The sequence below is a fragment of the Equus asinus genome, chromosome 20 (genome assembly GCF_041296235.1).
Source record: "Equus asinus isolate D_3611 breed Donkey chromosome 20, EquAss-T2T_v2, whole genome shotgun sequence".
In the NCBI taxonomy this organism is placed as follows: Eukaryota; Metazoa; Chordata; class Mammalia; order Perissodactyla; family Equidae; genus Equus; species Equus asinus.
Window position 1 is genome coordinate 88004312 of NC_091809.1, and position 14378 is coordinate 88018689.

The 14378-nt window shown below is 35.8% G+C and overlaps 1 protein-coding gene across 1 annotated transcript; it reads right to left on the reverse strand.

Annotated features, from left to right (window-relative positions):
* Nucleotides 1–9039: 9039 nt before the first annotated feature.
* On the reverse strand, nt 9040–9978 carry LOC106830371 (olfactory receptor 52A1-like). The gene has a single exon (XM_014839953.1). It carries the CDS (start codon nt 9976–9978, stop codon nt 9040–9042), a length of 939 nt encoding a protein of 312 aa, XP_014695439.1.
* Nucleotides 9979–14378: the final 4400 nt, after the last annotated feature.

Below are 14378 nucleotides of genomic sequence, written 5' to 3' on the forward strand. Positions count from 1 at the left end.
TTATTTTTCAGCAAGGTTCTAAATCTTCATTCCAAGTTCCAACGATAAACATCAACCATAGATCATGGTGGTTAAAGCACAGGTTGTTAAGTCAACTGAGAGTTTAAATACTAGATGCTACTGTTTAGCTTTCAGGCAGTTATGAAACTTCTGTGTGTCTCAATTTCTTTATTGTTAAAATAAAGTTAATGGATAGAAACACAATACTGGGTGACAGAGAGGACTAAATGACATAATCCATCTGAATATTTAGAAAGAAATTTAAAATGAATTGAAATGTTAATAAATGCCAGTTACGAATCCACAGACATATATTCTCTCCTTCTCATGAATATCTTCAGATGTTTTATGAGTCTTTCACCTGAATTAGCCTTTCCTCTAAATGACTTGAAGGGCATCATTTCCCATGAATCTTTCCCAGTCTAAATATAGATAACTTCCTGATCTTTTAGCAAATAAGCTTTCTATTCATGTATTAGCCTCGTCTCTAGAGATCCTCTGTCACCTTCACTTTGAAACTTTTCAGCCATTGTGTCATTAACTGATTCAGAAATATTCTGAAAAGCATGAGACAAAAACTTACCAGCGCTGAACAATAAACTATTGTAAGATCTGTTGCTTTTTTGCCATCCTGGCCTCATATTGGTTCACATGGGATATTTATTCTCTTCGAAACCAGTCCTCCATTTCTCCACACCCGGTGCAGGATTTCAAGCTCAAAGACTTACCAGGGATCATCTGTGGTAAGACACATAGAAGCCATAGAGTGGATCTTTTGGATGTTTCAGTTAGTGAAGGATGATGTTTTGTACTATAGGACACACCTAGGGAACTATTTTTCACCAATCCCTGGTGAGCGTTTAGGTTCACCTGGGACAAGGGCAAGACAGGAGTCACCATATGGTTCAGAACTTTAAAAGAGTCATTGTCTAATAGAGGTTCTGCACCTAAAAAAAAGTCACAAACTCTAGTTTCTCTTTGGGGCTGTAAACCAAAATGACCCTTCTTTTAAATATTCCTAAGAGAGAACAGTGCCCCAAGACAACACAAATTAGCCAATGACACTTATTTATAAAAATAATGTGCCAATTAAGGGAAATAAAAATATCTTGGGATATTCACACAAATCAGTGTACACACGCTGACAGAAAAATAAAAGGAATATTTTCGTAATCTTATGCCAGTAGGGGAAGCTCTGATTTCTTACTTAAGTCCATAAAGGGGCTTACTGTGGAAAGGTCACCTCAGAGCCTCAATCACCTTCACTTTCTGAACTTCTTTCCCACGAGCTTTGGTGACACTATTCTTTCCTTTATCCAAACCTGCTCTCACCAAATTGTCCCAATCATGTTCTGAATTCTGATGAAATGAATAGATGCATTTCAAAATCTGTAGTACCAGCCACAATATCTATATGAATATCTCAGCTGGGAACTACTATTCAGAGTTGGTATTTACCTAGTTTAACGAAGGTTTTTGCCTTACCAAAGTGATGCAAAGCTTTAATGTCGTGAAGAGAGGAAAAGACTCCCACTGTCTGCCTAGTACAAGAGAAAGGCTATCCAGACTGGATTACATGCATCAGCCTGAGAGGCATGGTGACCTTACTTGAAGTCACAGTTTTGTCGCATGTCATGGGGTCAGGCCCTATTTAGTAGACCCATCTTTTTGCATTGAGAGACTCTCTGACCCCACCTTGTCACTAAACTGTCATAGGTTTATGTTCATCTGAGAAAAAACAATGGCATAAGATTGAAGGCAGTTATGTACTGGAGCCAGCTCATGCTGGCTTAGGAGAGCTGGCTGTGTATTTCTCTTCCCAGCTCTACACTCAGTGACTACATGTGGTAGAATGAAATCAGCCATGGCTGCATTTCCTATACCAGGAAAACAAACAAACAATGCTTAACAGAGTATCATTCACCCACCAAAGTAACAACAGATAGACCCAAATAAAATGAAATATTTTCAGGAAAAACAGGTGAATGCTTTTCAGATACAATATGAAGCAGGCAGAAGTGAGGTCAGCAGGTTCTGAAATCTGTACGCTATTCTTTATATGAATATAACTAATAATATAGGCTTATTGAATGACTCCCAAGATATTTCTGGAAACATGCAAAGATGTTTGAACCTCAAAGAATTGTAATTCTACAGAATGGTACAGATCAAAATATTTTTAGAGACTCAGTTTAAACAGAGCTGTGGGAGAATCAAATGTTTAAAACATATATAACTCATTTGGTGACAGATATATTTCCTTAATAATCCTAATATTAAATAGAAATAATTGGTTGCATAAGCTTTTTAGTGGAAATGTATTTCTCTTGGAAATGTAATAGGAGATGCATATGTAATATAGAGAGCAAGTTTTCAGAAGAGGCTCCTATTTCCTCATGTTCTCCAGACAAAACCTGATTAAAAAGAATTAATTTTTAAATATAACAGAATTAGAAATGGAAGTTAAATACTTTTTCTATGGATGATTGATAAAATCCTCAAGGGAGAAGAAATATGTTTAAATGAAATACGGAAAATATGAAATAGAAGAGCCTGGCCATGCCTACATTATTTGTGGAATTGTCTGAATTAAGATGGGAGCCCTTACCATGCATAGAGGAGAGGGATCATGGAAAAGCTTATGTAGCCAGAGTCCTGACTGCCAGGTGGAAGAGTAAACTCAGGTACATCCATGCAACAGAATATCATTCAGACATAAACAGAAATGAAGTTCTGATTTTTGCTATAGCATGAACAAACCTTGAAAACTTTATGATACGTGATAGAAGCCAGACATTAAAGGCTATGTACTGTATGATTCACTTACATGAAATGCCCAGAATAGTCAAATCCATAGAGACAGAAAGTTGATTAATGGTTGCCATGGTCATGTGACAGGACAGAATGGGGACAGAATGGGGAGTGACTGTTACTGAGAATGAGATATCTTTTCTGGGGTGACGAAAATGTTTGGAAGTAGATAGTAGTGAGGGTTACATAAATTTTGAATATACTAAAAACCAGAGGCTTTACACTTTAAAAGGTAAATTTTATGGTATGTAAACTCTATATCGATTAAAAAGAAATAACTCAGTGATTTTCTCTGGTGCTTGATCAAGTCAGATGTTGAACTCCTGGAATGAATTTTTTCAATTCCGTTATTGTATTTTTCAGCTCCCAAATTTCTGTTTGAATTTTTTTAAAAATATTTTCTGTGTCTGTTAATGTTCTCATTTTTTTCATGTATTGTTTTCCTTAGCTCATTGAGCATTTTAATTATGATTTTCAATTCTTTGTCAACTAATTAATATATCTCTGATTCTTAGGATTGATTTCTGGAGATTTACTTTGTTCCTCTGATTGAGCCAGGTCCTTCTGTTTCTCCATGTGCCTTTGAGTTTGTGCTGGGATGTATGCATTTGAAAAAATAGCCGCCTCTTCTAGTATTTATGAACTGGCTGTGTACTGGGAACAACCTTCATCAATCAGCCTGGCTAGAGATTTTGAGGGTTTCTGAGGATGTGTTTTATCTGGATTTGAGCAACTCATTTCCCAGTTAGAAGGATTTGATGGCTTTTTGTGAGAAGTTCATAATCTTCTTCTCTGTTTGACTTCCGTGTGGTACTGCAGGTCTGTGTAGCACCATAAAGCTACCCAGCATTTTTGTTCTCTGCAGTCCCCTGGTATCTATAGTATGCAAGGTTCCATCAGTGCTCCATGAAGGTGAGAGACACACCAGGGTCTTTAGTAGACCCTTGAACCTCAGAACCTTGGGCATTTGCTCCAACTCTTTCCCTCCCCAGGGTGAAACAAAACCCCCCACACTAAACTGTGATGGAGGGTACTAGGGAGAGTGAGTACATGCTAGTCCAAACCATTGCTTTTGTCCTCAGTGACCCCCAACCTGGCACCTTTCCTGTCAGCACTTAGATTCTGGCATATTGTTGAGTAGGTGCCTGTGTGGCAGTAAGAAGGTTCTGGGGCTTCCTATTCTGCTTCTTGTTGATATCATCTGTCTCTTGTTCTTTGTTTTCTTGTTGCCATTCAATTAAATATATCTTTATTTTTGTAACAATTCATGCATTTTTTTCAATGTACTCAAACTATTTTGTTGATAATAAAATTCTGTTGAGTTCTGTCTTAGCTCAGGCTGCCTTAACAAAATACCATAGAGTAGGTGCCTTAAACAACAGAAATTTATTTTGTCACAGTTCTGATGGCTAAAAGTTCAAGATGAAGGTGCCAACATGGTCCATTTCTGGTGAGAGTTCTCTGGCTTGTAAATGGCCACCTGCTTGCTGTGTCATCACATGGCAGAGAAAGAAAGAGAAAGCTCTCTAATGTCTCTTCTTATCAGGTCACTAATCCTTCTTTGTGAGCCCCACTCTCATGACCTCATCTAAACCGAAATATCCCTTAAAAGCTCCATGTCCCATGATGTCACATTATAAGTTAGGGATTAACATATGAATGTCATGGGGACACATTTCAGTCCATAGTAAGTGCCTATACTACTTTCTCAGAGTTGCCTTTTCATATAAAACGACTGAATTAAAAGGCTTTTGCTATTAATAATTTTTTTTAAAAAATGTATTAAATATTTTAAAAGATAATTTTGCTTTCTAATGTTTATGTCAGTGAAAATACTTTCTGCCACAAGTAGATAAATTCTGCCACAAGACTGGTTGCCACAATATTTTTGACTCCTGTTCTTTCTTCATAGTGAAAGCTTGGAAGACTGAAGACTGTTTGTTATTTAGAATATCCATCATTTCCCTGCAACTAAGATACAATTATGTACCAGGGGGGATTTGAGGAGATAAAGTAGAAAAAAAAAGAAAAAGAATATCCATCGTTTAAAGTTCTTTATTTCCTCATTATTATATTGAGGTAGTGTGGCTTTATGTTAGCTTATTCATGTATTGCTTTATTCATATCTGTGTAAACTCACAGAATCTGATTATACTCAATGAATTATAATCCATTACCATTGTTATTTATTTTTATGAACAAAATTTCCTACCTTTGTCCATAAAGACTGCCTTCAACTGGATCTTGGCTCATTTTCACATATTCCAATCATGTTTGAGCATTTCTTTGCTTTCTTTGCTTCTTTGCTTTTACTTTATACTTTCCCAGCTCAAGCCCTGGAAACAGCCATTTTTCCATGGAACCCTAGTTTCTTTTAATGAAGAAAGTTATTGAAAAACCAAGATCTAGGCATAGGGGTTATTTGTTGCTTCTGTTTAGTCTTTGCTTTTAGTTCTATCAGCGAACATAGCTAGGAAATTTATGTACAGAAATAAATGTATATACAGGTTTACACACAGAAACACACAATTATATAATTTATTTTACATATGTATGTATCTCTCTATCGAAAATAATGAATCCATACTTAAAAGTCTGATGAGTCCAAATCCTCAATGTTCATTTCTTTCCATATCAACCACTGTCTTCTTCAACAATATGAAAATTATCTTTCATCATGCTCAATATTTTTATCATTTTTTTCCAGCATAAAATATACAGAAAGTTGCCTCCAGTTTTCTAGACAATATTACTTTGAAAAGCACACATAATAGCTGTTCAGTTTTTATTTATACTACACTTTTGTTTTTGAGGAAAGATTAACATACAGTGAAATGTGTAAATCTTAAGCTTATTTTTTGACTGTTGAGTTACCCTGAAATTCTATCAAGATATAGAGCATTTCCATCACTCCAGAAAGTTCCCTCATCATGACCCTTTCCAATCAAAATTTGCTACCTCCCACCCCTACAGAGGAAACCACTTTTTAATTTTTTCTCCTTAGATTAATTTTGTCTGTTCTAGAACATCATATAAATAGAATCACAAAAATATGAACTGCTCAACTTGTTTTACTGGCCAATACGCTTTTGATATTTATGCATGTCATTGGATATCTTAGTATTTTTTTCTTTATGAAGTATCTAATCAACAAATTTGCCAATTTTTGCATTTTTATTATGGAATTGTAAGAGTTATTTATGTAATTTAGATTCAAGTATTTTGTCAGAATATATATATATGTTCTGTCTCTCTCTCTCTCTATATAAATATATATATCCTAATATATGGCACTGTCTTGCAGTGAATTTATTGCTTATTAATTTTCTCAAAATTATACTTTTGTTGAAGTTACACTTGTTAAAAAGTGCTGTCTTATAGCTTCCTGTGTCCTAATATGGAAATATTTTCCTATCCTCATGTCATGTAGATATTCTATATTTATTCAATATTTTACTTACTAGATGGTTTATGTTTAGTTTTTACATTTTAGTTTATTACTATTTTGTATGGTATATAATAAAAGTTAAGATTCTTTACATATATGCCAATTTTTACCAATTGTTGCAGTTCTGTTTTTTGAAAACACTTTGCATTTTCCATTGAATTGCAGAAAAAATCAATCGATTATACAAATGTGAGTTTACATGCATGCTGTCTATTGTGTTTCATTAATCTCTTTCTTTATCTTAATGCTGACATCATACTGTCTTAATTATTATAATTTTATATTAAGTACTAATTTCAGATATTTTAAATACTCAAAATTAATTTTTATTTTAGGATTGTTTTGGAGCTATGTCCTTTTAATTTCCATTTAAAACAGAATTTTCTTCTCAATTCCTGTCACAAATGTTTGTTAGGATTCCATTCAGCACTGCTTTGAATCTTTGATAAATTTAAGAAGAACAGACATATTAACAATGGGCAGATTTCCAATCCATGAACATGGTCTAGGTGTCTATTTTCTTAGGCTTTGTCTACTATCTCTCCAAGATGTTTTGTAATTCAGTATGGAATTCTCATAAGTGTTACTTTATTGTACCCATAAATGTATTCTAAATGTCTCATGGTTTTATAGCTATGTCAAATTACGAATGTTTACTTCCTGGTTATTTTTTCAATATGTAGATCTTGCTAATATCACTTATTAATTAATGGTATTAACTTGTGATATATTCGTTAAGATTTTTCATTAAAAAATTGTGTCTACTACAAATAAAGTTTGAAAATTGTCATTGTGTGGTAGGTTAAGGCCTTCTCCACAGGAGACAATATCACTATTTTCTGCTCTAATACACAATTATTTCAGAGTTATTCATAAAATGCATGAAATCATAACATATTGGAACAGTCATTTATCATAACCCCATCATAACGTTTAATTTCACTTTTGACTTCTTGAATTAAATTTTTTTAACTGTATTATTCAGGGATCTCCAGAGTAACAGAACAATAGGATATATAGATACAGAGAGAGAATAAGAGATTTATTATAAGGAGTTGGCTCACATGATTATGAAGGTTGGGAACTCCCAATTTCTGCAGAATGAGTCAGCAGGCTGTAGACCCAGGAGACCAATGGTTTACTTTCAGTCTGAGTTTGAAGGGCTAAGAACTAGAAGAACTGATGGTGCAGTTCTAGTTTGAAGGCCATAAAGTCAAGACATAGGAAGACTCAATATTTCAGTTTAAGCCCAAAGATAGTAAAAAGTCAGTATTCCAATTCAGAGACCATAAGGCAGGAAGATTTCTTACTTGGGGGAGGCTCAGCTTTTTCATTCTATTCAGGCCTTCAACTGATTGGATAAAGACACTACATTATGGATGGATATGTGCTTTACCGAAATCTACCAAATTAATTGTTAATCTCATCCAAGAGTACCTTACAGAAACACCCATAATAATATGTGACCAAATATCTGAGCACCCTGGAGCCCTGTCAAATGGACACACAATGTTTTATATCCACTTAGAAGATATACTGCCACATCTTCAAATAGGTACACAAACACATACACACACACATGCACACAAACAACACATGCCTTACTAAGAGATAAAGACTCTCTGATGATATATGACAGCTTTTAGAATAAGGTTCAACAACTTTGTATGGCGTCCATGGCGATTCTTGATATTCATGTTTTCCATGTCTTTCCAAACTGTATGTTACACTGAAAAAAAAAATACATCTGCACAGTTACTTTAAACTACATTCTTTAGATTAGATCTCCTCTATCATCTACCTGGCTTGTGGGGTCCTTACTTGCTGGACACTCATTCATCATTCCTTAAGAATCAGACTTTCTAGTTAAAATAGAAGACAAAACAAATATAACTCTTCTGATTGCTGTTTCAGTTAGATAAAATCTTCATTCTCTTGGCTAACCCAACAATCCATGCACACCACTACCATTCTCCTTCTCTTGCCTCTCTCTCTGACTCTCAGAAATATAAGGCTAAAACCTCAGGAAACTTAAGCAATGTGTGTAATTTACCACTATGCCATTATTGTCAAGCATAATTGTTATAATATTGTAGGTTTCTGATAACATTTAATGAATTAATAAAGAAACAAATAGTGGAGGTTGTAGAAAAAGTATTGATGTGTAAAATGGAACACTTGAGTTCTCATGATTTTTGTGCCTGAAGTCCCTAAATGACTCTGGAAATGTACTGAAATTTTTAGACTTTATTGTCTCATTAAATCCTTAAAGGGTTTGTTTTGTTTTGGATAGAACATGGTTAAGATGCACTTCTTCGGAGTTTTTTCCTTTTAGATGACTAGGAAGATCAAGAAACAAATCAACAGTGGTTTTCATTCAGTAAATGGGGAACCCAGAACAATAAGCCTTGAGTGCATTGAAATTCAGTGAGACAATCATAGAAATTCATGAATGCCTCTGGAGAAAAATTCTTTGAGGAGGAAGCTCAATCAGGGACTTAAAAAAAAGAGTAAGGACATATGTTCACTATTTTACTCTTTCAACTTTTCTCACTCTCATTTCCCAGGCTAGGATCCACAACACCATTGACTAATAGTTTTCATGAGATATGATTTGATTATCTGAAAACCACGTAACGTGTTGGCAAATTTCACAAAACTATTACACAGAAAACTCAAGCGTCTCAAATAATGTAGACTTTTTGTTATTTTATTTAATTTTGAGAGACTGATGCTATTGCGCAAAGAGGAAGGCATGAAGGTATTAATCAAGGTGAATTTTATGAACAGAATATTTTTACCACATGAACACGGATCTGCTTGGTCTTTGCACCATAGACAAGTGGATTGAGAAATGGAGGGACCAGCAAGTATAAGCTGGAAAAGAGGATATGGATATATGGGGGGATATGAGAACCAAACCTGTGTGTGAAGAAGGAGAAGAAGGCAAGGAGGTAGAACTGGAGGAAGACACAGATGTGAGCAATGCAAGTATTGAAAGCTTTCAACCTAGCTTCTTTCTGGGGCAAACGAAAAACTGTGATAAATATCTGTATATAGGACAAAGCGATGAATGTGAGGTCAAACCCTCCAACAGTGAAGGCGACAAACAAACCATAGATTTTGTTGACACGGACATTTTCTGCAGCCAGTTTCACAATGGCCATGTGCTCACAGTAGGAGTGGGAGATGACTGTTGTATGATAAAATTGAAAACGGCACTTTATCAGTAATAGGAATGGGGTTACTAGAATGACAGCCCTGAGTGCCAACACAGACCCTATTTGGGTGATTAGCTGGTGAGTGAAGATGGAAGCATGTCTTAATGGATAACAGATGGCCACATAGCGGTCCAGCGCCATGGCCAGCAGTATGCCTGACTCCATGGCTTGAAAAGTATGGATGAGCCACATTTGAAACAAGCAGGAATCAAAATAAATCTCTGGAATATGAAACCAGAAGATTCCAAGCATCTTGGGCACAATGCTGGTACTAAGTGCCATATCTGTGACTGCCAGCACACCTAGGAAAATATACATGGGCTCATGGAGGCTGCGCTCTGATATGATGATGATCAGAAGCAAGGAATTTCCAATCACAGCAATGAGATACATGGCACAGAATGGGATCCCAATCCAGCACTGCACAGACTCCAGGCCTGGGATTCCTATTAGTGTCAACATGGATGGCATGAAGACTGTGTTGTTGGACGTGGACATAGTGTCTTTGTGCCTCCTGATGCAAAAACAAAGAAGTTACTCAGTCAGAGCTACTGTTCCTTTCCCCCCTCCTACATTTATCCAGAGTAATTGTATTGAGTTTGTATTTTTTTGGTAGAACTCTAAGATCCTATCATGCATGCCATTCATATTTTTGAAGGGAAAATAGATCCACAGAGACACATCACTATTGTCAGGAAGGGCATCAACAAGCTACTTTTACAAAATAAAATGTTAGGTTTGTGGTAGGCCAACTGCATTAGAACAATCAAATTCACCTGGTTAAGGAAAAAAACTGCTGACCTGTCTGTTATCTATTTTCCAGACCTGTGGGAAAAATAATTAGACTTATTTATTTTGCTTGGAGATTGCATTTTAATCAGATTTGATGAATCTCTCCATATCCTACATTCCATTTACCTGTCCTATATTATGAGTCCCAACGGTATCTAAGTCAGGAAGTGTCAGTTTGGACAAGGAAATTCTTAGATTCTGACCAGTATATTAGTGTAAAACCTTCCAGTGAAAGAGAATCGAAATAGAAACAGTTGACACCCAAGAGCATAATATATTTACTTATCTGTATGATATATGTAGCATGATATCTATACATAACTATATTTTTCAACATATTTCTGGAAGACTGGATGTCCTTTCGAAAGAATTTGAAGCAAGAAGTTCAGAAAAGCTTATTCAATTCCATGTATTTTGGTGATCACCCTCAAAGTTTCTTGCTAATTTTTACATTTCTGGTAAAACTATTTTATTTTGCCTATGTTTCTAACACCTGAGTTTCTTAAATATGAGCTATGTGCTTAAAATAGCTGAAATTCTCTAATACACGTTACAGAACACCTACAGGGGAGGGATCTCTGGGAGGCAAGGAAACCTGCAGCAGCCATGCCTAGGGAAATAGGACTCATTTGTGATGCCTACAGGATACAGGAAAATGGGTAAATGGGTAACTCAGCCAGAATAGAGGCTATTTTCCTGTGTTTTAGGTGTTCAGTTATCATTATCATGAGATTTGGCCCATTTAGCCTCATTAATCCTTATTAAACTATAGATCATCTGGAATGCTTGAATTCTTTTGTGGGCTCAGGCTGAAGAAACTCATAGAAAATAAAGGGCAAAAGGGCAAAAGGGCAGGTTACACAAAAGGAGTCAAATAGATAACTAGAAACAGAAGACAGCTGACAGACTTTGGGATATTCAGGAGAGGGCTATAGGGCAAGTGAAGAAAATATAATCACCTCTCAATTCACTGAGGACTTAATTTTCTGAAAACTTGGGCTCTTATGCTTTATGTGAAAGTTCATCTCAGATGAAAATCATTCCTTTTTAATAATTAAAATATGGAAGCAAGAAGTTATCAATCCATTAGAAATGGTTGATATTTGGTGAAAAACTGGGTTAAGTTATTCCATTTCTTCGTAGACTCTCCAAGAAAGATGCTTTATGTCAGCTAAGGATATACTGAATGTCACCAAATATGCCAGTGATGCAGAAAGCAGCTGTGGTGCATGCTGCTAAACCTCAAGGGAAAGACCCAAGTCAGCGGGGGTCGTTTTGCGACAGGAAAGCTGTATCAGCTGACATTTCTCAAACAGGCTAGTCAGTCAACCAGGTTCTTTGGTTTCCACAGTTTTGCTACCCAATGATTAATTCTGTAACTCCCCAATTCATAGATCACTGATGCTTTAAATAGGGGTCAAGTTTTTCTTCTTCAAAGATAATCAGAATTAGAATAGAAATCCTTCAAGAACAATCACAGTATCTAACTTACTGAAGAGTAAGGCACTGTCATGTGGGCATTATCCAACAGGTACTGATCCTGGGAGGGCAGGTGGAAGTACATCACTGAGTTCAGGGCTGGTAGGATGGAGTGGTTATTGTTAGAAAAGCTGGCAATGAAACATTACAGGATAAACTTGGAAATAATGAGACTTAGTTGCCAGTTGTTCTCGGGAGCTGATTGTGCTCTTATAGGATACCTGAAGAGGATTCTGAATTCTTCATATCTCTATCACTCATCGCTTATCATTCATCAACTCTTTTCTCCTCCTGAGATTTCAGTCTCATTCCTGTGCATTTTGTGTTCTGCCTGCACCCTGTGTAACAGTTCCCAGTCAATGCGTGAACCTTAATCCATTTGGTGCTGGAGCCATCTGCCAATATTTGGTTGTCTCTTGGATAGCCTTCTGTGCTATCTTTTGTCTCTGCAATAAACCCTCTCCCTTTTCTGTAAGTCAGCCTGAGATCCTGTTTGTGCATTCATCCTCCAACAAACTCACAGCATGGTCTGTATTATTCCGGGGCACAGACCAATTTATTGAGCTGGAATTGGAGAAGAAAGCTACTAGACACCGATTGTAATGCTCCCTAGTGAATGTAATAGATAAGGAGGAGTTGTAAACATGGAATGAGGGATTTCCTAGGCAATTCGCAAAAACACGGGGGACCCAGAAGATTTTAATTAAGCCCTCTAGGTTTCATCCACACCTAATATCTCTGAAATCCTTTCTAAAACTTCTAGAAATCTCCTTTCTCTCCTCTTTTTTCTTTCCCCACAGGCTAAATGCAGAGAAAGTATTATGCATAAGTGTTCTTTTTATAAGTTGAGTTCGCTTTCTTCTGTCTTCCTTTGCAAAAATAATAAAAGTCCTCTTAAATATATATATATATATTTCCCTGCCAGTGAATTTTAATTAAGTAAATATCCTTGTACTTCTTCTTTCCTTTCACTCAGACTGTTCTGGAAGGAAAATCTGTATTCATAAAGACTGTTTTATCACACCTTTACCTCTCATTTTACTGTAGTCTCATTCTTCAGATTTTCATTTCATTGAAGCTATTTTTGAAAACAGTAATATTCTCAGAATTAGGATGGACATGTCTAATTCCTACCATATTGAACTCTAAGCCTACTGTTGCAAATTCAACTAATTTTTCTCCATCCCTCCCTCTATACTTTTCTCCCTGTTCTCTTTTCTTCTTCTCTTCCTTCCAAAACCAGTTGTTATATGCCTTATATATGTGAATAAATTTTGCCATGTGCTCTTGATGGAAAGAAAAAAATGATATATGTATGCCTTCAATTTTTTAGAAATTTTTGGAGATGAGTTAGAATATCTTTTATCATGACAACAAATGATAAATTCTAAAAGAAACTTATGCATATGTTAGCTTCCTCGTTGACATGTTTCACCTTATTTCCAGACATTCTTGTATGTAGCTAACCTTAAGTGGTACTTGAGGTCATGCTGGGACATTGGCAATTTCAGAAAGAATACTTTCAGTGAGATGGAAGAGGGCATTCACGGTGGATTTCAGGAGAATACTAGATAAGGGTGAAAAGACAAGAGACCCCTAATACTCTTTCCAGAATTTCCTCTGTGAAGGCATATGGAGCAATGCTACTGACTCATTGTTGAATGAAACTGATTCAGTGGTCAGGTTGGCATATGAGCTAATCTTCAGATTATTCTTCAGTCACCAACAATTTAGACTAGTTTACCACTTTGGTTCCCTTCTCTTCTTCTCTTCTACTGATTGTGTTTAAATGTCAGTGCTCCCTAAAGTTCTATCCTGGAGACTGTTCATCCTAAAGTTCTATACATTTGCTTGTAATTCTATGTACTGAACTGTCCCTGATCACTGCATTTAGCTCCAGGTTGGGTAAACAATGTTTTTTTCCACTGTATTGTAACCTTTGTAAATATCTTCAGACCTAGATCAATACCTATGTATTTTCTTTCTTTTTTTCTTTTCTTTCTTTCCTTCCTCTTCCATTCTTCCTTCCTTCCTTCTCTTTCCTTTCTCCCTTCCTCCCTTCTTTCCCTCCTTCCTTTCATTCTTTTTTTCTTTGCTTCTTTCATTCTTTCTTTTTTTCACTTTTTTTTTTTTTATCATTATGCCACTGAATGTTTCTCAGAGTAAAGGGCCATCAATTCTAATCTGTTTATCAAAAATACAGATATGCATTCATTATGAAGCATACATCAATCTGGCAATCTAGGCCTTTAGCCAACTAAAATCAATTAAGTCTATTTTCTGCCTATCTCTTACTTTAACAAGGTACAATAATTAAGAGACTCACATTAAGAGAATCACATGTCAGTGATTGCCACATTCATTGATGAATCATCAGGAGTCAAGAGTCAAGAAATTAATGCCCACATATAAAATCAATTGATTCTCAGAAACAATTTCAAGGCAATCCGATGGAGAAAGAATAATCTTTTTTAAAATAAAGCCAAAACAAATGAATATCCTTTTATTTTATTTTTTAAAATTTTTTAAAGATTTTATTTTTTTCCCTTTTTCTCCCCAAAGCCCCCCAGTACATAGTTGTATATTCTTCGTTGTAAGTTCTTCTAGTTGTGGTATGTGGGATGCTG